This window comes from Idiotropiscis lumnitzeri, chromosome 4 (genome assembly GCF_059441095.1).
Source record: "Idiotropiscis lumnitzeri isolate Australia: NSW breed Sydney's pygmy pipehorse chromosome 4, RoL_Ilum_1.0, whole genome shotgun sequence".
Classification (NCBI taxonomy): domain Eukaryota; kingdom Metazoa; phylum Chordata; class Actinopteri; order Syngnathiformes; family Syngnathidae; genus Idiotropiscis; species Idiotropiscis lumnitzeri.
Genome location: NC_142394.1, coordinates 6,458,161 through 6,482,795, shown reverse-complemented (window position 1 = coordinate 6,482,795; position 24,635 = coordinate 6,458,161). Strand labels below are relative to the sequence as shown.

General features: G+C 39.1%; 1 protein-coding gene across 3 annotated transcripts in view; it reads right to left on the bottom strand.

Annotated features, from left to right (window-relative positions):
* il1rapl2 (interleukin 1 receptor accessory protein-like 2) overlaps positions 1–24,635 on the bottom strand; it is a 298,580-nt gene that overhangs the window by 233,683 nt on the left and 40,262 nt on the right. For all 3 annotated transcript variants that reach the window (XM_088294330.1, XM_088294331.1, XM_088294335.1), the window contains exon 2: positions 8,441–8,552. In XM_088294330.1, the coding sequence (XP_088150456.1) occupies positions 8,441–8,531 (91 nt within the window). In that variant the 5' untranslated portion in view covers positions 8,532–8,552. The remainder of the gene's footprint in view (positions 1–8,440; positions 8,553–24,635) is intronic.

Here is a 24,635-nt window from a genome sequence, read left to right as displayed (position 1 = left end):
CCTTCCTTCACTGTGGTTCTGCTTTTTTTTTTTTTTTTTATTTAAACACACATCTCTAGCAGCCAAGAATCCTGTTTTTGTACTTTTCCACCTCCTGCCTCGTTTCCCCTGTCCTTCTGTGTCTGCACTCCAGGCTCAGACTAAGTTAAATTACCAGTTGTACAGAGCAATCGTGACACAGTGCAGAACTTAATTACACACTCGCTGACAGAAAGGACTATGTGTTAGTGTTGTATTTTCTTTGTTTCTCCCTCTCCAGCCACTCCAACACTTAGCCATATCGTCTTCTTTTGTTCTAACATTTTTTTTCAATTGATTCTCAGCCTCTGATTAAGGGCTGCTTAAAACCATTTACCCCACATAGTAGCTATATGCATATTCTTGTTGCTGGAGTATGGAGCGGCCGCCGGTTGCCTATGGCAACATTAAAGAGTCAACGATGCATGCGTACCTAATGAAGTGGCGATATATAAAGGTGTAATTATCTCCTCCCCTTCACATGTCCATGTTAGCCGATTTTGGCTTATTTCAAACTTCTCGTCTTTGACAGAGCCTATGCATGTGCATGTGCACACACTTTCAATTGGTAGATGAAAAGTTATCTCACTATGAGAATCCCCTGTATCACTCTTTTTAATAATTTTGCTTCATGTGTTCCCGTTGTTGAAGCATGTTGTCTTGTTTAATTAGCTTTAGTAGTTATGTTTACTTGAAAAAAGGTCAAGAAATAAACACCTTTTTTAAGTAAACTTTCAAGTCAAATTAAAGCTAAAGGAAGGCTTCATTAATTTTACATGTCAGGTGTGATTGTCGTAACTAATTAGTTTAGAATGCAAAACACCACTATATTGATATTTTTTAGAGCAGGTGTGGGCAAACTGGGGCCCGGGGGCCACATGCGGCCCGTTAAACGTGTTAATCCGTCTCGCCAAACTTGAAAAAAATTAAATGAATAAACCTTGTTAAAGTTTTATTTTCTAAATACTCTGGTGTGTCAAAGACAGATATTTTGTTGTAATGCTTGTGTGCCTTCATTTGAAATTAAATGTATTTTTTTTCTCCGATGAGGTGAGGTTCTCAAAACACTCCATCCATCTGCTCCTGGTCCGGCTCCTCTGTCAAATTTTAGAACCCCTTTGTGGCCCAGCAATCAAAAAGTTTGCCCACCCCTGTTTTAGAGTATCCATGATGGGTCCAATGAGACGGAACCTGTGTAATTTACTGATGGACACATTGAAAGAAGTGATTCAAAGAACATGTAAACTTTACATAAATTAATCTAACTTAAGGACCTCTAGAAATTAGATGGTGCCAGGATGCTAGTTTCTAGCAGTTTTCATGACTGTAAATAAAAAAATCATTTTATGTACATCGAAGATAAACATGAGCAAGTGGCTTTGCTCGAGGCCTGACGATAACTTGTAAGTGAATAAAAAATAAATAAATAAATTAACAACCCGTGGGAGGATTTGCTTTCTCTCAAACCTTCTGCCTCCCTCTGCCTGTGCTTGTAAATTAAACGGATCAAAGCAGCACTCTGATCTTCATGCACGGAGGACATATTAAATACAGTATTGCCCATGCATATGTAGCGAGCAAAAGACATAGGAGACAAGGTGTTGTCTGCTGCAAAGCCAATTCTTCTTTTGCGCCTTCTTGATCAGCGATTTTGCTCCTTGATGGGTATTATCGCAACTAATTTTTCATCATTACACCTAACAACTCAAACTTTCTGAGCAGGTTAACTGATAATCCATTTTTATGAGCTTTTGTCACTTTTACGTCCACAGCGCTTTACCACTGTGAGTAAACCCAAAATTTGTCTCAACTCTTGTCAACTTATTTTGTTATTTCTGGTGAGATTGACGTTTTACTTTCATGGTTCAGCTTCATACTTCATTCCCACCCGTAAATACCCTCTTCTATCTAACCAATATACTCCAACTATTCATCATTTGCCTGCTTCTTGTCTGTGTAAAAAAAAAACAATGCCTTAAGTGGGGTTCACGCATAGCTACAATTAGGCCAAATTGAAGCAAAGTTCCCTCCCTTTGCCTTCAAAATCAGCAAAGACACGCTCGCTGCTTCTGAGGGATAGCCTCAACATGGTATTCTTGGTAAATAGCCACTTTTATACTTCTGTTGCCGGGCAGCTAGAGGGAAGTGTTATGGATCCCTCGCAGAGTTTGAACATTCTCAGTAGGTGTCAGCAGTGGCCACGTTAACGCTTGCATTATTTGTTGTATTGACATTTGTATTGGTTTGTTTTGGTTTTCATTACAGTTCAAATTGTCTAAAACTCTAAAGTATGCCTATTGTAAATTGGTGTATAAGTACACAGTATTATTATGAAGATGATTATTAAGGTTCTGATGCCAATTATTATTCCTATTTTTAATATTATCATTATGAAATCTGTTCCCATATTTCATATTAATCTGAAGATTACTTACCTGCTTGTATTATGTGCATATACAAAAAAAATATATATTGTATATGAAACGGCTCGCTAACAGATACAGTGCATTTGATCATTTTATAAAACAGGCCGATAAGAGGTTGTGACTTGTTGACTGGACAGGGACCCCAACTAGTCAAAGATAGGCAATTAAAAAATACCCTGGTTAATTCATTGTTTAAAAAAACTAAATTAAAAAAAATCAACATGCTGTCCTTCAAAGGCAACAGAATTTTAAATGAGTCCAATATTTTTAACCTACCGTATGAATATGTGTCTTAATGGGGTATTGAAAATCCGATTTGTTTGTGTGTGAGTGTGTGCCTGTGCGTGTGTGTGTGCTTGCGGAGGAGAATCCCTTGGTGTACGGAGTCAACGCCATGTCAGCTTTTATCAATATTTGAATGCAGAACAAGAGAAGGGATGAATCTTTAATCTGACCTTGGAACTCGACACAGAAATGGAGACAAGCGAAAAAGAGAGACAGTGACAGGAAGCAAGAGGTACAAAGTGGCATTGAGAGGTGACGTACAGTCTTGACGCAAAGAGAACAGGGGAAATTGATTGTTTAAGGTATCATATTTTAAATGTAAATTTAATTGATATTATAAAGTTGTATTTGCACCATGGTTAACATGTGGCACACTGTATATTTTCCACATTGTTTCACTAATACAATAGAGTATACTATATATAAACTATTGTTTACTACTGATTAGTGTGAAGGTTTAACTAAATTTCAAATTTCCTTCACTCATGTTTTTATTGTATGTTATTATTAATAATTTATATTAATATATGTGAAGATACTGATCATGTTAATTTTTCCTCACAATCATTACGAAACACACACGTCCTTTCTGTAAATATATACCTTTGTTTACATCCTAGAAAATCACAATGTCCCATCACTGGTGTGCTATTTTTGAAGCAGGCTTGTGAGCTACTCACGTGGTCCTTGGGGTCTAAATTGTGCCCGTGGGCAGCACTGCGGTGCCACCTGGTATTTATTCAATTTTTTTATTTATCAGGTATTTGTTTTTTAAGGACATTGCTTTTATGTGGAGAAGCCTCTAGCTGAAGAAAGAAAATGTTGATAGCTCTATGTTGTAATGAGTTTGCTAGTAATTCTATTTGACTTAAACTACCCCAGCTATAAAAAAATGATTCCATTAAACCACCAATGTGCGACTTGGGGCATCAAACTTGAAAATGTACATCCTGACAAAAATGCTAAAAATCATCAACAATTGCTTTATCTTTATAACACACGTGTCGCAGACCAGCCTGCATGCGCAGCAGCTGGTTAGTAAACGAGCCTTTGCTAATGTTTCTTTTAGTTCTTTAGTGAGCTGAAGAACACCCACTTCACACAAACAGCCTGTCATCTTTGGCTTAGAGAGGCAACAAATGTGCAGTGTGTAGCGCCTGGTGGGTGAGCACCCTCCTGCAAACACACACACGTGCACACATTTGTGTGGGGAGAGCTGCTATGATATGGCAGACTTTCTATCCTGCTTAGTGTAACTAGTAGGGCTGTTCAATTTTATTGCCATTTTGAAAGCATTTTTTTTTTCTTTAACACCAAAATTCAAATTTGGTAAATCCGTGGATACAAGTAAAACGTTTTAGACAGGTGGTTCATTGTCCCAAAAAGAACCCATGGCATTTATTTGCCTATCAGGATTAAGGTGTGGACTGGACTGACAGCCAAATGATGAGGGTGGGTGATAAAAACGGATGCAGTGCGAGGTAAATTTATTTTTAAGTCTTGGTGGACGTTTGCAGCCATTCTAGTTAGTGGATGAATTAATTTCTCCCTCCTGTCCTTGCTGGGATAAAGATAAGCGTCTTATCTTATCTCTGTTCACCTTCTCAAATAATCTATTGCTTTTGTGTAGAGTGATGAAACTGTTAAGGTGTGGCCTTGGCTTGGACAACTAGAGGAGTTTGTGGAAAATAAGAGATTTAGGAGGTACAGTTCAGTTGCTCTTAAATGCTACAGATGAACACATTGAAAGTATCCAAATTGATAATGGTACACCTTGCCATTAAAATGATCTGTTATGTGTGAACTGTGTCAGTGTTGCCGACGAGTATTCGCATCTATGCCTTGGAAAATAATGTCTGTTCTACTGTTCTACTAATTAGCACTGACAGTGGTAATTGCAAATCATTTTACACCTTCAGATGATTAAAAGAGATTTCCATAATTGTTGCAATTGAAAAGTAGAATCTGTCTTGAGAAAGCAATTTGAACTTGGTTTCAATTACTCCCATTCAGCCATCAATTATCTTTCATGTTGTCCAAGTTAATGTTGCCGGTGAGCTGGAACCGATTGTATCCAACTTTGGGGGAGAGCTGGGGTACTCGTTGCACAAAACCTTCCTTAAATTTCTTGAACAGGAAAGTGGGAAAAAAGCGCAAAAACTCACTGAATTAGTCCCCCAGCCTCTTAGTAAATTGAATTCACTTCTACATGAACACATAAATAATCACATATTTCCATGTTGTTAGCATGGTAAAACACTGTTTTCTTTTTCTGCATGTTTGGGGATCTTCTCATTCATCCAGGTCAATTCTTTCTCAGGGTATTGAACTAGTAGCGTGGACTGAGCTGTTGTTGTTGTTTTAGAAGACGTTTCCTTCTCTCATCTGAGAAGGCTTGATCAGTATGTATCATGGGGATTGGTGTGAGAAAACATCATCTTGATCAGGAAAAAAAATGTCTTCATCATCAACACACTCTAGACAATATAGACAGTAGCTTCCCTTCATTGTACATAATCTTGAAAAACAAGTGTGTTATTTTGATCATATTTCCCGCAACTTTATCATCTTTTAAAAGCCTCTCCTCCTCCTCACCACCACATCTACCCTCCAGGCCTCCTTTTTCTTATCACGGCGTGTCGCCTTTTAGCTGCAGTGGTTGCTGCATCACGGCAGAGCGGAGAAACTGACACAAGGAAATTGTATTTCCTGTCCACATGGTGTCCAGTTAAAAACCTCACAAGCACCAAGCGAGAGGAGATCTCGCAGCCTATCTTTGGCTGCATGTAGCAGTCGCCCACATAAATGTCCGTTTGGCTCAGCTCTGATCACATAATTGCTTTGTGCACACCTCACCCACACACACACGGAAGCATGCAGAACGAGTACACAGCTCCACAACGCTGGCCCTAACGCACACAAGTATCGTACATGAACGAAATCGGGACGCCGACGGTTGTAACATGCAGGTAGGCCCGTGATCACACGAAAACACGTATCGGCAATACCAAACTAGTCTTACAAACACACCGCCTACAGAGTTGATTCATTTTGTGAGCGTATTAGGGACCCACACAAGCACACAAACGGAAAAGGTGAACAAAAAGAAAAATATGTCAGCCACACAGAGCATGTCAATGTGACAGAGAATGCGTACATGTTGAAGGTCAAGTGTAGTGCAACACGTAAGGTAGTACATGCACTATGCAACACACTTCTAAAACAGAACATCAACCGTTCCTTTTTGTGTCCTGACTTCGTCATTACATCCCTAACACCGGCTCTACTAAGATATAGACTTCAAAACATGAAATACTTCAGAACATCTTAGGAGGATGACTAATCTGTAAGCCGCAACAATAGACAGCGCCGACGCATCTAGGGGCATACTCTCCCGTGTGCTTGAAAAGGTGCGCGGCTCCCTTCGACTTAGCTGTGCCACTTATGCACGTCTTTTGACCTCTGCACTCAGGAGGCTCTAGCACCTCTCTTTGAGTCATTTCACAGCCATTGAAAGCGAGTGATGATCGTCACCGGCGATTCGGATGATTCGTGATGACGGGATCGGGAGGGGTGGTTTGGTGTGAGTCACAGCTGTCGCATCAAGCTTGATGCAAGTGCTTTTGAATACAGCGAATGTTGCGTTCACGTCAGAATTCTTTAGGGTTCGTTCAATGTCGCAAAACATTCGCCAGACGTTCGCCAGCAGTTTTCGTGTGGCTTGTTCAAAATGTTCTGTTGACAAGAAAATTACAGGTAAACGTCCGACCACCGTGTGGCGAACATTTGCAGCGGTGAAGGAACCCTGACGTGAACGCCCCGAACATTATATCATATTAAAGGGCAAAAAAAAGAATCAGCACCAGCGGAATTCTTTCTTGACCCGTGAGGAGCATTTCCACATGCTAATGGGATTTGGGGGATTATAAGTAATACAGTCATCAAAATAGTTGTTCATGAGTTATAGATTTTTTGGGGCGATTGTTGTGCCATGCGTAGTGTGTTGCTTGGCAACCTGGCCAACACTCAATGTGCACGCATTCTGTTATGATCATATTGGATTTATTCAAAAGTGAAGGCCAAAAACATACACTCGTTCTAAGTCGCTTCTAGATGAGCAGTGCATGCGTCACTGGCAAAAACGTCCAGCTCCACAATGCAAGTTAAGTTTCTCCAACCAAGGTGTGTCATATTTTCAATTCGGGCCACCCTCAGGTTTCATAGAATTACGCCTCTTTGGAGGTTGCTCACATTTTTCCAAGTTCGGCACGATGGGTGTGTAAAAGGCCTAAAAGGGAGAATTGCTGCGTTTTCAAGGTCTATAAGAAATGCACGTAAGGAAATGACTTAAGTGCGAACAGGAAACTATAGCCCCAAATGAGATGCATCACAAGAGCTATGTCATAAATGTTATGTTCACAAAGACAAGAACGCTCAGTTTAGAATGATAGTATCAGAGATGTATTCATCCTGTAAATGTGTATGGAACATGTTTTGCTGGAGTTAATGCTGTGGATTTTATTTAATTGCGAAGAACCCAATAATGTTTTGAGTATGTCAAACTAGCTTTTTATCTAGCCGACCATAAAGTTTGTAAATCTGAGGTGAGTGAAATTGTATTTCTACTGTGCGTGTGTGTGTGCGTGTGTGTTCTGCGTGATGGTGAAACACTCTGTTTAATAAACATAATTGTTTGAAAGGATTACATTACAGGGGAATCAATTTTAACTAGATTGATTTAATTGCATGGTCAGCATTTCCAAAATTATTGAATCATTTTTTTTCTGCTTTCATCCTTTTCTAAGGCTCAGCAGGGGAGTTTAGTTGGAATACTGCTATAATTATACAGCAAAGCATTCTAGCAGTCAAATGTACCAGCAAAAGTAGGGGCGTAAAAAAGAAAAAACACATTTAATCTGAATTCATACACCATCACCCAGATGACGACCATCCACATCCTTTTGTGTGGCCTGAAAAGCTTGCCTCGTTTAACATGTTACTGTTGCACTGCTCTGCATCGCCCCTTTCCTCAAAAGATGACATTATAATAATATTGCATTTTCCTTCAAATGTTTAAGTCGTTGATGTTTTATTTTAAATGTAATTCAATCCGTTCCTGTTTGAAGGAAATGCACATTTTATTCCTTTACTGTGCTTTTTGGCGTACGGTTACATCTCCAGCATGTCCTCATTTGTGTGGCTTCATTGTTGTAACCATTCCGCTGAAGATGTGACCTGAGATCCAAACACGTTTGACATCTCAACTCTAGCGTCTCGTTATCAAAGGATACAAAGTGTTATTGAATTCACACAGTATTGATGATGCAACAAAGTTAAGCAAGTCCGCAATTATTATCAGCGGGTTATAACAAATCAATTCTAAATATGATGATCATCAGCTGCTCATTGATGAACACATCAGCCTCACTGGCAGCAGCAGTGCCTCAGTCTAGTGTTACAACACCTGAGCAAAATATGGAAGATGAAGATTTAAGAGAGAAAGCCAGAGTGGAAAGAGTGGAAGTTGTTAAAAATGCTTGACACAAATGGCCCTATTGCCTTGGTTTCAAGTCAAGACACATCGGAAACAGTCAGAGCGGAGAGAAGTGAGAGATGTTTGCAATGACAGAATTAAGTGAAACTAAACATTTGGGCCAACAGATAATACACAAGATCAGGTGACAACAACCAATAGAAAACCTTGATCCTACCAGAGTTTCTCTTGGAAATGTACTTGACATCATCGCAAGCTCCTGAGGCAAGGAGGTCAAGGATGAGGAGAAGAAGCAGTGAAGTCTTCATCGCTCTCCTCTCCACTGGAACCTTAAGAACAAACCGGACAGAAATGTTGTTACAGATAAAATGCCATGCATCATTCTGTCACTTCGCCAACGACTAAAACAAGAAATTAAAATTACAAAAACGCAAACAGTTTCAATCTAGACAGGTTTGCCCCTCTAACCATGGCTGCCGGGCATATTTGGTTCAGATTTTTATTTATTTTTTTATTCAGTACGTATGTGCTTATCAAGATTGGAATCTATTGAGTTAAACATTAAATTAAATATAGTCAACATTGCTTTTGGGGTGTATAATGTATTTTTTGAATAAGCAACGCAGCTAAACTTATGGATAGTCATGGCGATACACAGAAACATGCAGTGCAGGAATACACTTTGTTTGTTTGTTTGCTTCACAGTAATACAAAAACAGGCACTCTTTCTGAGAGTTCATAGGACTGCATAGCCACAAAAAGGCAATTCCATTATCCTTGTTGTAGCCAACATTGTCATTTTCATATGGTGTGAGTGATAAAATAGTAATCCAAAACCAATAGGTTTTGGATGGTAAACCAAAAAAGCAAAACAGAAAGACATCAAATGTTATGACGTGCATTTGTGGACGTTTGCATTTTATGACTATATTTTGTTTTGTTTCATGTTATGCCTTGTCTCCATAAGTCTCCTATTAATATCTTGTCAACACATTAGCTTTTCATCTCCATCTGTTCTTGGCACCTCTGTCCCTTGTGTCCAACAACGCCATCTTGTCCAGGCATGCCTCACTGTCTGGTCAGTTTGTTTGTCAAGAAGATTAGGTGGAACACAATGGCCAGTATTTCAACATAATCATGGAAGGAAAGTTTTGTTTTGAACCAGGGCGAGAAAATCCGCTGACAGCTGTGTAGCCAAAGCCATTCAGAGTACAGCATCCTATTCAGAAAATGGAAGATGAGCTGAACATAGGGACGTAGCCCGAAATCTTTCCATTGGGTAGCCAGGGTAACAAAACACCTCAGTGAAAGGTGGCCAGCCAGGGTCTGCGTCCGCAATCATTATCATACCGTTCATAATCAGGGTTTCATGAAATAAAATTCACACATACACAGAACAATGGCATCACACTCATAATCAAGTTGGATCGGATTTAAGTAAAAGGCAACATTTTCCTGAGGGTGAGAGTGCCATTTTATTTGCAGCAGTTTTGCTTTTGCTTACTACCTCATACTCTACTTCTATCTCATGCACTGTTTCGCTAGCCAATCAGAGTGACCTTTTATTACAGACAGCCAATACTGTTTTGTAGATGGCTCAATGGTTGATTGGATCAAATTATATAAAAAAAAAGCACTAGGACACAAAATGATTTTAATTCTTCACAATTATTTCTCAATGATGATTTTTTTTCATGATTTACTGCTTGTATTATAAGTGTGTGTGTGTGTGTGTGTGCAAGATTGGCATATGTGTGGATATGATTCAATGAAATGACTGTGGTAAGTATGATAAACAAATACGTCTCTGCCACGTTGTTTGGTTGTTATAGAATGGAAGTAATGATTTTTATTGACATTGAATATGGCAATTGAATGTTTTTTTTCACATCATTTAGCAAACATCTGTTACCAGATTAAAAAAAATAGTCAAAAAATGATTAATTGCAATTAATTCCAGAATTTTTGCAATAAATTAGTTAAAAAAATAATGCTTAACAGCATTAATTATTATTCGAATTATTATTATTATTAGTATTATTATTTGCCGTGCGCCCTGTGGGCTAGGATGTCAGCTAGAAAGGCCGACATTGTGTCCTGATATCTGTTGTACACTAACAGACAGTTTTTGCAAGATAAAATACGTGGCTATCTGCAATTAATGTCAACTTTATTTAAAACCGTTCCCATTTTTATTTTATGATGAATCATTCAAAAAATACACTTTATTATATTACTCTCATAAAACTTAAATGCAGTTGACACAGACAGAAAGCATCACCATTAACGACGATGAACCTTCCACATGCAATGGTATTTTTACTTTTTAACTAAAAAGGAAGCCGCAAAAGTAGAAGCTTTTGGCGATTCCGTCCAACTTGGGGATCCAAACAAAGAGTTCACGTCTGGAACGCAGAACAGTGAGCTACATGCCCTGACTTAAAATGAAGGTCAACACTCTATTAAAAAAAGGTTATGGGAAGCGGACGTCACATAGGTCAGCCCTATGTCATGCAGCAATTTGCAGTCATCCACATCAAGAAGGCTGTGAAATTCACAAGCAGATGTGTGTTTCTCAATTGTCCGGTAGTTGGTGGGACTTGTGAGACAACGAGAATAAAACAGCCACTGTTGCTATGTCAGTGCTACTTAGTTGTTTTAGGCTTCTATTTGTTTCATATTTATTTATGGTTTCCGGTTGTTTGCTTATTTTTTTTTTGTCTTTATTTCAAGCAGGATCATTCTCAAAAAACGGTTTAATTCATAAATCAACAGTGTCCCAAAAATCAAGAATCAAAGTAGCAAAACACACTCAAGGAAACAAACAAAACTCTCACCACAGCAGGGGAAATGACAAAACTAAAAACATGACTTCCATCAACTGTGAGCCTGCAAAGACTCAACGAAAGCAGGGAACTAAATACAAACAAACTGACAAGACAATGAGGCAGAATTGGACACGACACATGGCTAGAGGGAAGTGATTGGTACACAAACGTAACAGGGCTGACAAGTACAAGTGGAGATGAAAATCTAATGAGTTGACAAGACATGAACAAGAAACAGGGAAAGAAGACTACAACAAAACAAAAATATTTTAAATAATAAAAACAAAAACACACAAATACAAATCATGGCCGCAATGATGGTCTGATCAGATCGGGCAATTATAATACAGCAATCATTATTCTGAAAATTCGAGAACACAGGTCTTAAATGTCCACACAAACACACACAACCTTTGAATAAACTGTGTGGACTTGTATTGATTTTCTCATGCTCATCCACACACTCACACATTGGGTGAACCTCACAAACAATAAGGATGTTGGAGAAGGCGAGACATGAAGAAGTACAGTATCTTTCCTCTCATCACTTGAAACTGAAAGAAACATCTATTTTCAAATGAGTGTTTTTGGAATGATATGCAACTCACATTTTGGTATAAAATGCAGTGAGTAGTAAAGCTTTTAATGAAAAAAATGTCAAAATATTTAGTTTCTGTCATTTGCCATGTCAACTTCTTGGTGGTGCAACACATGAAAATTGAAGAATATATAAATAGCGATTCCCAACCACAGTAGAAAATAGTCCGATTACACTAAATTGGAAAACAAAGACAAACAACTTTATCGACAGTTTTTATCCAGAAGATACAAATTAACAGGCTGAACTATGAAATTTTCTTCTACTCGATACATAAAAGCCGCACATAGTTAACCCATTTGTCCACCTGTTACCATTCACATGTCAGAATAAATTCAGGGCATGCTCTTGAAACTCTCGGTGTGTACTTCTTTTCAATTCACGCAAGGATAGCTTTGAGTTCAATTTAACAGGCCCAGATTGATTTAACACGGAGTCAGTAAATGTGTGAATAGATTTTTTTTCATAATTTCGGGTTACAGTATTTTTGTGACAGTTTGTTTGGCTGTGTGCAGTGAGATTTTTCCAATGCAGAACATGTGCCTTGGCTCAAAAAAAAGCTTCGGGAACACTGCTGTTGTGACATCATCACAGCAGCATATCACCAGTGACTAACAGAGTCCAATTAGTTCTGGCTGAGCAAAGGTCAAAGCCATAGCACACAAACAACAACACATGGGCTGTGTTTGAGTTTACACTGGAGTGAGAAAAGCAGTGTGCAAGGCATAGAAATAAAAAAAAAAAATGACAGCATGAGTTACTGGATGCAGTGGAGTACAAAGACGATGGGTATAGGCCCCGGGCATCCAATTTAGTAGGGGCATCCGAACAAGAGTGAAAGTGCAACTTTTATAAACCGAGATTGAAAAAAATCTCACTAGTCTCTAGACATATGTTATTGTCAGCAATAAACACGCCCCGAACCCCATCCTCGTTTTCCACCGGCAGCTCACTGTCCAAACACCCCCCCCCATCCCAAAAATAGATCAGATCAGTTTCCGATGGGCATCGCCACCGGAGTCGGCCCCAGGCAGCAAAAATGCTTCATAAATCCCTGACAAGATGACCATGTACTGGCCATCCCGAGTGATCTTCAAGGACAAACAGTCACTCATTGAAAGTAATTTGAATGGAATTTCGACATGTCGGTCCAAAACCTACGTGTCAGGGTTGGATCGCCGGTCGGCGAGGAGGAGGTGGACCCAGAATGCGAGGAAGCAGGGGAAAGGGTAAACTAAAGGGAATTTATGAAATTAATCAGACGAGGACAAACAACGTGGCGTGGACAAACAAACGTGGCAGGGTGAAAAATGACAAAGACAAACTAAACGTGACTAAACAGAACAAAAATGACAAGTAACGAGGACCATGACAAACACTGGGGATCGTGGGCATGAGCATGGGCATGGGCATGAGCGAGGGCGAGGGCGAGGGCGAGGGCGAGGGCGAGGGCGAGGGCGAGGGCGAGGGCGAGGGCGAGGGCGAGGGCGAGGGCGAGGGCGAGGGCGAGGGCGAGGGCGAGGGCGAGGGCGAGGGCGAGAATGAGGGCGAGAATGAGAGTGGCCGTGACAGTCCGTAAAGGGAGTAATGTTCCGATGCTGAGCTGTCGGGATGAGGTGTTCAAATAGTCCAGTCATTAAGTGAGCAGATGGGGATCAGGTGTGTGACGGTAACGGGGAACAGGTGCGTGGCTGGTGAGGAACGAGTGCTGAGGGGAAACGCCCCACTCAGCTGACAAAAACAAACACACATGGCGTGGGGGAAGGAACGTGACAAAAACAATAACAAAAACACCTGACATGACCGACACGGGTCATGACACTACGATGTTCAAATTTGGTCAATTTGACATTTTTTCACAAATCATTAGTATTGGTTAGTCCCCAGGTGCTTTTGTGTTTTTTTTTTCTTTGGTTTCAAAGTTGTTGTGAAATGCGCTATATAAATAAAGTTGTATTGCATTGTACTGTATTATATATTTCAGCCCAACAACAGTGCCTGTACCTTTCTATTACAGTAGTATTTTGTATTATTACAAGCTGTTGCTCAGAAATGTGATAATTTTTTGGTCCAAACAAAACAATGATTTTGCTCTATCCAAATGCTCCAAAGAATGTTATTATTTCTAACTGAGACAAATTTACTTCCTTAAAATGGTTTGGAATGAGCCCGCTAATGCCCTGCACTGACATGAATAGAAGGGAACGATAGCTGTACACTTCTAGGGCTAGAGCACTTGTTGTCAAAGTCGTCTTATGTCCTGCAGTGGTGGAAAAGGTTAAACTCATCTTTTCTTAATTGCACGACCCGGGTCAAATGACACGCAACTTGCCGCTATCACAAATTTAACCCTCCATCCATATTGGGAAAACAATAAATGCTTTGTCCAGTATTGTGTTTTTTTTATGGTTATATAAACTTGACCATGTCACGGGATGACTGTGTATGACTCATCATTGGAGCATCGGGCCATGGATCCTGTGAGCACTGTCATCCCTTGGCTCAAATAGCAACGCTCCCAGCTTGTCTAATTAACGATGCTCTCTCACGCACTACTTCTTATCCCAACATACTATACAACACCTCCTTTGGCAGTCAAGTGCTGAGTTAAGCTCCATTTGGATAACGCCTGACTTTTGATTTTTCCTTAGTCACAAAAAGGGGACTTATTAAAGTACTATTAAAGAAATGTTTTATCAAACTGGAAGAGGAAGCAAATCTTCAATTAGTTATTTATGCATCCTTATTAGTCAAAAGAAAATGAGAAGTTCAAGCTAGCACATCCTTCATGATGATCTAACAGGCCAAACAAAAATACATGTTTATTTTGTTGTCTATTATATCTTTGGTACCATGCATTTTTTTTTTTTTTCGATGCAATTTGAAGAACCAAGGTTGATGTTAATCACCTGTCAATGAGATAATCAAATGTGCATATAATCAGTTTTGTCATTATGTCTGGTCTTCGACACACATCCTAACATCTGAAATTGGACACTGCTGAAACAAACAAGCACATATCGAAATGGGACGCTGGTGATTAAAAAAAGAAATATTGGCTGTTGTAACACTAAAGCTCTCAGTCTGATTTTTGAAGAGATCCAAGAGAGTTAATTATATTAGTCACTTGTTTTTTACGGGGGTTACATTCCTAGAAATTTGACCCCGTTGGACGGAAATCTGAGCCGTTGAGACCACATACAGTATTATATTATTATTTAAATTATTATTAAACTGTGTATAAATGCGTTTTGCATAATACCAATGTAAATATGCATGTGAGGTGAAGGTATTTTGTCCAATTGCGTTCGCCATCTTCACATCGCATACTGTAGTATCTGTGACTTTTTGTGTTTGGCTTGAAAAGGTGGAGGTTGGCCTATTGACGGACGTATGTGTCAGCGAAAGACAATGAAGAATTTGCTGGATGTTAACTGGCTTTACAATTAGCCAGTTTGCGTGTCAAGTTACTTGATATGAGTTTCAGCCATGGTAGCTTCTTAATGACGTATTTGTTTTCTTACTTTTTGTTTAATAAAGCCATTGAAAGCGCACCAGATACTGTATCTATCCTTCACCAACCGTAGATGGACACTTTCATTCTAATAGAAGTGGTAGGCAAAATTAAATCAGCTAATGATGTTTACTTAATCCCAAATATGCGGTTGTATAAACCACTTCTGCTTTGAAGTCGACACGTTGCATTTTAGGTAAATTTTTCCCAAACTTTGTGGATATTCTATCTTTTACAAACTGTTCCTTCCTTTCCTACACAAGTCAGCAGTAACTTAGTTTGAGTAAAGTCCTGCGTGAAATCAGATATGTATAATTTATCAAATTTGACATACAGTGAGACCGTAAAAAGTGAACTGCAATGCTTTATGTGTTCATTGTGATTCAGTGTGGCACAGGCCCATTGAACAACAAGTAAGATGAGGATGGTCTTAAATTTCACTACTGACTTGAGTCTCAGCATGTATACTACAAGATAATCAGTCGGTTTAAGCAGCTCTCCATGAGCACTTAATGACTCTTGTAATGTGGAACTTCAGAAATGCAATGAAAATGCTTTTCAATTGTGATGTTTTTTTTTTTAACTTTCATTCATATGTATTTAACACAGCCTCACTCTCATTGTCACAGAGGGCCCCTCGTAACAAACAGCCTGCTGCATCTTGTCCTATGTTTCCTCCACGATCACGCATCAACCTCTCACTCACAAACATGCACGCACGGGTACATACATGCAGAAAGCAAGAGTCAGAGTGAGAAAGAGTGCAGGACAGAACAAATACTACCAGAGCATTACAATCCTCATATCTTTCATCCTCTCTGTAGCTTTGCTTTCCGTCTGTCTGTCTCTGATAATAATATGCCAACACCCGAGCATGGGGAGATCTAACGGGTCAAAGTGTGTGGAATGCTCACAATGCATTGTGTCACACACGCTGCATGAGTTATAAATCTTGACCTTGACTCTGTGCTCGCTTATTTTTTCTATATTAATGTATATTATCATGCCGGGGGATCTGTTTGAGACTGAGCGATGTGATGTTTTAATGGATGGCCGAGTGGTCTAAGGCGCCGCGTTCAGGACCCAGTCTCCCCAGGAGGCCTGGGTTCGAATCTCGAATTTCCCCATTGTGGGACTAATAAAGGCAATATTATATTATATTATATTTATTTAAGATTTCCGTGTTGAGATAAAGCTCAGACACACTTTGATTTACATTGAAATGAATGGAAATTCCATAAAATTAGTCCAGCTAAGTACAGTCCATTTTAATGAGGAAAAATAGCACTCCATAATATTGTACTTTGTAAAAACGCAATTAAATACAATTAAAAAGAATGAAAGTGTTTTTGTCATGCGTATCTGTACCACTTATCCTCGAAAAGGTCGCGGACGTGCGGGATCCTATCCTAGCCGGGTGACAAACAATAGGCGGGGTACACCCTGAACTGGTTGCCAGCCAATTGCACGGCACACACACTATTCATTGAGGCAGAATTGGGAATCCTACTTGAGTTCTAGGCGGTCCTTGCCTCTTTGCGACACCCAATCAGATTGCAGCAAGGTGTGGGAGCGTGTCCTGCCTCAAACTCATACTCAAGATAACAACTCAACTTCTCTCTGAGGTCATTATCACGGCACTTATGTTTGTGGTTATACACAGAGGATACGCCTATGAGTAGTGTTCTATTACCTGCCTACATTTTGTTGCCAAACTATTTATGCTCAATCCGTTGCTTAAATGGTTAAAGCACTGCAACACAAGCATGGTGCTTTATCATATTAGCTATCTTTGCATGGTGAAATAATATCAAGTTGTTTATCACTAGAACATTAAAAATATAAAGAAACACTGGTGCTGATGTCCAGCCTTATCTGCAACATCCTATCCTATGACAGCCTTATTGAAAATAAGCGCAGGCGTTAAATACGCCAATGTTGGTGTGCAGTCCCGCACTTTTGTCAAGGGGCAACTGTGTGTTTGTATTTTTTTTTTATTTTTATCATTGTATAATAAGGCATGACAGAACTGTGAAATATGTATGCATATGTAAATAATGAGAGCTGTGGACACGGTGGTAGAGTGCCACACCGGTCTAAAACGCTAGACATAGACGTAAAAGCGCTTACTTCATTTAATGTCATGAAACTGCAGTCACCAAAATTATGTGGACTTCTCTACTTATGCCCACATCAACCTCTAAAAATATCATAATATCCTTATTAAACAACATAAGCTCATTTGAGGAAAACGCTTATTGTCCATAAAATTTGAAATTTCTGAGCAATCTAATGCTTTCAGAGGTTAAAGTTGGCATAAGTAGAGATGTCCACATAGATTTTGGTGATTAAGTCCCGGAAAGCTGTCCCTGGAACAATCACAGTATGGTATTTTCTCCCACACTGTATAGCGTTAGCATGAACATTCATTCGTGTTAAAATAAACACTCAACAGAGTTTTTGCAGCACTCTCAAAACAACATTTTGTTGCTGCTACACTATAGGATGTTGAACAATTAACATAAATATTTCTTAAACATAGAGTAGTGTGGATGCATATAGATACTTCATCGGTGTTGAAATTAACACTACAAGGGTTGAATTAACACCAGCATACTTGCAGTGCAAAATATGCACAAAGTTTAAAAGTTCACTAGTTAATTACGATGTGTATATTTCTAAAGACTGTTTTGATTTTGAATCAGACACTTGAACAAACTTGTGTGAACACGCACACACGCTCACACAAAAGCAAGCCCAGATAGCAAGCTATTCTGGTCTCAAATAGACCAATGCTAAGCCATTAGGGTGCATCAGCCACACATCCAATATTAAAGACAGCCTCAAGCTCTTTTCTGTCACACTATCTTTTCTCTCCCAAACTGCATGAGTCATGCTGTTTTGGTTACTGAGGCAGTCTGTGTTTTACATGGAAGCATAAGCCGCCTTGTCATCATTATGAAAAATGTGATATCTGTCTTTTTAATCTCCTCATCAGGATGTGTAATTAGTTTGAAACTGGATTTATGTGCTGTACTCCAATTTAGGCTAGATATAAATTGTGTATTACATTGAGGCAGCGCAATGTCTAATATTTAAGTACTTTCCTTTTGCTCTCTTGATACATTCTTCAGTTTAGTACCTCTGCACTCAGGATTTTCATTTTATGATTTTGACATTGTCTTATAGAAAACACTGTTAAGTCTCATTTGTGAAAATGTAAATGTTTTAGTGGCCTTTCTCAGTTTAGGTCCCTGGCAAGTACTGTCCATCTCTCACCAAGTAGATTTGAGCAGGACGGTACACAGTCACCAACGGATCTTCTCAGTCTCTGTCAGTCATTGACGGACTCCTGTTTCTCTCGCGACTGGCGAAAACACACAGCTCGTTGTGCCGAGCGGAATGCATTGACCATTTTTTTAAAATGTCGCCAAGAATGCTCATACCCTGCCAAGTCCCTTTGTGGTTCCTGTACTGGTGGAGGTATCTGTCAATAACCTCAGACAAGAAGAAAAACGCAAAGAGGAAGAGAAGGAGAAAGCAAAATCTCACGTTTGGACTGACCGCACCATTAAGCCCATTTACCAATTAGTGGAGAAGGTTTGCGTATGTTGATTTTTCTTTGGGGTTTGTTCAGTCACAAACATTCACCAATATTTTAATGCTTGCAAACAGCTTTTTTTGTTGCCACAGCATTTTGAAAACATTCAAAATTTGACGTGTTGAACATTTCGTGGAGATAAAATAAACCGTGACACGTTAAAACTGTTTACAAATATTGTGCCAACGTCTTTGAGAAAGTTTGCAACTTGTTTTCTGAATTTGGTCATAAGGTGTTCGCAAGCAGAGCCGTGATCGGTTGTTACCTGAGCCACTGTGTGTAATTTTCAGTCGACGGCACGTTGCACATTGGCTGACTCTTGAGATGGATAAAAGCAGGTGTTTTTTGCTGCTTAATTCATTACACAAACACAAAATTAATTAGAATACCTTGTTTAGATTATTGGGGCCACAGAGAACATATTGTAAAGAAGATTTGGGAGTGGATTTCGCTTTTAGAAAAAAAAAAATACAATGTCAACATCAATGCTTTAATTTTGCCATACTGTTCGGACAATGTGTTCTAGGTTAAGCCGACAAAATTTAAGAATAATCAACCAAAACATCATGCACATAAATGACAGCTTTACAACAATAACTTTATTGTCCAGTAGGAACGAATAAAAATTGAATTTCCATTGCTTTACTCTCAGTAAGCGAAGGCAGCAGGCATGGTTATGGAATAGATTTTAGTTGATAAAATCCCAATGCGGAAATGCAACACGACAAGGCGTAAAATCAGTGACCACCCCATCTGCGACCCCTAATTTAAAAGACACGGTGTATACTTTAAAACCTGTCCAATTATGCACACCTCCTCCAGTGAGAGGATGTTGATTTAATTCGACAAAGGACTTTCGCAAAGTAACTACAGGACATTTTCTGTGTTCATCAGTCAGTAGATTGGTTCGAGTTATACCGTGAAGCAGCAAGACATCAGGATCAAGCTTTATTCCTCAAGGTTAAAATGATATCTCTTGAATACATAGAGTACTGTGACAAAGTCTCCAGTCTCAGTTTGATTGGCTGATTTAACAATGGCACACTGACTTAATATTACTTGAATGTCACTCAGGAGGGCATATATCGTATCTCCACAATGCATAGACCGTAAAGAAAAGTGAAATACAATAATAAAGCGGCACGGCTGTTGTATTTGTCTAACAATATGAATAAAAAATAAAAAAAAACTATACTGATCTGTGCTTTTTTTTTTTTTTTTTTTTTGTTTTCCAGGGTTTGTCTAAATTTGTATTAGCTAGTGGGCTACTTCCTGCTTTATGGAGGTTTAATAAGAGGGTAGAGGTGTCATCATGACTGTGAGGAGGATAGGTGGCACTGAAGCCAAAAGAATTTACAATAAATTATAAAATAATGTATGTAAAATACTGTTCTCATTGATGTATTCAGGTTGACATCATTTTCGTCCTTGTTACATGCCTAGTTTTCGGAAGATTTATTTTTATTTTATTTTGTGTGATCATGCTAAATTTTGCTGCCCCAGTTTACTGGATCATATGTCAAAATGAATGCTATGGGGGTAAAAATGAAAGCTATGATAAATGTGCCTAATAAAAATGGCTGCTGCCTGAGATGGATTTAAAAAAGGGTGGATTTTCCTGCTCAATTCATATTCTTACAAATGCAGTATTAATCAGAATACCATGGTTTTTTTTTTTTACTTAACTTCCCCTTTAATTGGCCTTTGAATAAATGCATTTTTTTTTTTTATGTTAAAAGCTCTATAAATTGGCCAAACAATGTTTTTACCATGCCTCCGCATAACTTGCTTTGGGAAAGTAGATGTTTGCTAATGACCAAACATGGATTTGTCTGGATAGCAATATTGCCTGAGGTCTTCCTCTCTTTGCAAAGCGAAACACGATTATTCTTGGAACCGATTAAGTCTAATGCAAGCCAAGGACATATTTCACACATCATCACCCCATGCACAGCGGGCACGTTTGGCACCAAACTGTAATCTTAATGCCAATTTCCGACCCCACCATCATCATTAGACCAAACAGTGTTTTCAGTCTCTGCGATTCAACATCTCAACTGAAGCTTATTATCATTCGCTTACCAACTGAAAAGACCACAGGTGGGTATGATCTTATTCTGTTGAGCCCACAGTCTTGAATATTCGACCTCTGCATGCTAAGCTGCCCTTTTGACCGCCACTGTCAAGATAGTTCATCCGTATACTGAGTGAGTCTTACAACTCTCTCTGACATCGCTCATCAAGCTGACACACTGTGCCCGGCAGACTGCAATTGGTTATGACTCAAATATCTCACAATTCAAGGCATTAGCACACAAATATTACAGCTATTTCTGAGAAGCACAAAGAATTGTTTGTGACACCAAGGATCACACACAGGCACACACATATCACACGAACACATGCGCATGCTGCATCCACATAACAGCTGGTAAACAGACTGTGGAAGAGGAAGAGAGGGAAGGAGGGTTTAGCTCATTTGCCATGTGGTTGTTTTGGGTGATTTCACAGGCAAACTCCAAGGTTGTGTGTAATGCTGCAAGACAAATGAGTAGATTTTTTTAGAGACATATTGGAATGCGTAACATTATGGAGTGGATTGGTCAGTCAGCATATGTATGTGTAGTGAAGCATTCATTTATTGCATAACATGAAAAGCACAACACGAGCACAGCGGTATATTTCAAGTGTCAGTATATCGACTCAAGTGAGAATATACAATATATTCTTTATGTGCAGTCGTAAATTGTTATACGTAATAGTATTTGTTCACATTAGAAAAGATTTATTGTATTGTTACTTTTATTATATATATATATATATATATTCCGTATTTTCCGGACTATAAGCCGCTAACCTTTTCCTAGATTTTGAACCATGCGGCTAATACAACGGTGCGGCTTTTCTGTCGATTGTTTTTTCACCTGTGGAGGGCGCTCTATAGTTCTGAAATTACGCTAAATATATCTCGATATTTTGTTTTTTTTCTCTTGGGTCTGTTCTGTTGTTGCCGTGTTAAAAGGCACTTGTCAGGTCCGCTTTCCAGCCGAGGCTGTAAGGTGGATCCTTAAACGCGGACTCAGGAGGTAGTGTGGACAGGATGTTTATTTGAGGCCGTCAAGAAATACACAATAATCGCTATGAGAATATCCTTATCAATTTAATGACCGCAAGGGTCCTATGATTACAACCGCCGGGAGGGCGAAACGCAAAACGCTGGGTGACCGAGTCACTACAGGAAAGTAATAACAAGAGAACAGAAATCGCTTGCAACGCAAGGAACCGAAAACAATGCTTACCACAAAAGGGTGAAGACCAGACCAATTGGAACGAGAAACTTAAAGCGAGCCGAAAAGTAGCTGTGAGCGAACAGAGGACAAAATACGCAAATGACAAAAACGAGAGCACATCACGAGGAGAACAATCTATGAACAAGAACATGAGCAAGAGCATGAGCAACGCAGGATAATAATCCGACGCGGGTATGTCCGCGTCGGCTGCTTAAATAGTCCTTAATCAGAGTCCCAAATGAGGCGCAGCTGTGGCGATCGGGAGCGCGTCCCGCTCGTGGCCGCTTCCCGGAGCGGAGCCGCCAGGTCACGCCCACTCGCTGGAAGCGCAACAGACGGATCGTGACAGCACTGTTTTAATCTTTAATCTGTTTATATACCTTTATGTGCATTCACAGTACAAAATCGTACAAAAAAAATCTTTCTGTACATACAGTAAACAACTATAATTTTTTTTCAAAATAGAAAACTGCGGCTTGTATATTTTTTGTAGTTTTTTTTTTAAAGAGTTGCTGCGGCTTGTATAAAGGTGCGTCTTATAGTCCAGAAAAATGTATGTATGTATGTATATATATATATATATATTATTTATTTTTTTCAAAGGTATCTAACAATTTATCGTCTAACAAACAAACACTGGAACTAATCATATTGCTAAATAAACCCGTATTGTCATTTATACCAGACCCTATGTCATAACCTTCACTGGAGTAGTGCAAACATACATAAATGGTGAAAATGAGTCACCATTTGAAGGAAGAAAACATTGACTGTACTGGGCACATTCTCTGGTGTAATAACTAAATTGCTCACATTGTTGTTGCATTGAAGAAAACAATACTTTTGTCTAGCAGGCTGTTGTGGCGTTGATAATCCGTCTACCAGTTTGGTGTCAAACTCAAGGCTTGGGGGCCAGATCAGGCCAGGCAGCCACATCATTTTATGTGGCCCACTAAAGAAAATAAAGTATGTCTACTTCACGTTTCCTCATAAATTGATTCTTTTTCCAACAATTTTTTTATGAATGAGGCCAGAGGGTCGAGGCCGGAATGGTATCTAGGTTACAGTTGGAGGACGGGAGACTGACTGGCAAAAATGGCTCAATTTTAGAACCGTAGAACTGGGACAGAGACATGCTTAACCCCTGATTTTGTTAAAGACTGAATAACAATTCTGGATTCTAATTCAGGGGAAATTGTGTAATGTAGTGTTTAATAACAACATTTATTTGTTTTTACAGTCATACAGGAACTGCCCTCCAAGGGAACTATAACTTGGATGTTTACTCAAATATGAATAAATATGAGTGAGTTAAATGCTCACTGTCCATTTGACTAAATAAGCTGAAATCTCATGAGCTGTCATATATGGTGAGCTCTCTAGATTTTTGTGTGACGTAAGAACCATTTTCTGAAAAGCTTGGTAGGTTTACAAATATTACAGCCTCAGGGGGAGTCCCAAATTTGGAAGTTCCAATGCTCTGTATGTGTGTGCAGCAAGGTAAAAGGTAAAAATGTATTCTTTGCTTTTGATGCAAAAAATGTAAAATATTGATGATGCATTTGTGACTAAAGTTGGGGAGACAATTTTTAACTTCCTTACCGATTTTTCATCCCGTGTGTTCTTGGAGCCCAAGTTACCTGGATGAGTTGTCCTGTTTGCAATTGTTGTGCACTATTAAAATTATCATTGAGGGACTGGTTTATTAATTCAAAATAAAAATATAATCAACCATGGTTAAGTTAGATGTATGGTGATGGTTAGCATTCAACTCGAAATTGCAAATAAGTGTCACTGAACATTGAGTTGCTCTTTAGGTTATTGATTCTGTTTGTCTATTACCCAGTTACCTACCAAAGAAGGCTATGACGGCTTGAACTTGACTTTTCATGTAATTTTTTTTGGAAGGGAGGAAAAAAATCTTTTGTTTTTTATGTGGCAGTGCATCATCCATACCTGCCATTTCAGTTCAGTTAAGTTTTAACCCTCTATATTCTTAGACGGCGCAGCTGCTCTAGCGTACACTGCAAATCAGCCAGTGTTAAAAGTTCGCAGACAGTATTAAAAACAAAAGGTCAGTGTTGCACTATTTGAAATTGAAACCACGTCGTAACTTAATGATGAAAGTTGACTGATAAGAGTTAAGACAGTTTTCTTCAGCATCATTTTCCTCCACGCTTGCAAGACGAAATCAAACTTCCCTAAGTTAGGCAAAACAATCAAACGAAATATTTGCCTCTTTAGTTGGTTTCCACTTGAGTTTTCTATTTCATATTGTTTAAAAGAGATTGGCAAATAGTTGAATTTTGCAGCCAATCGGATTCATTAACACAACATTTAACATGTTTTTGTGGAAGCAGGTGGAGGCAGTTAGTTAGAGTGACGGGCTCCACGTGACTATTTTAGGAGCGGTGAGGAGTAACTCCATTCAGTCTAATGAGCGTCATTTGTCTGCTGTTTGACAAACAATATGCCTTGTCTCTATGTGACATGTAAATGAGATGCTATGAAAAGCCAAGTGTCCTTGAAGGAATTTGGTTGCCTTGAAGTATTCGTGTGAAAAGTTAATGTCCGCATTATT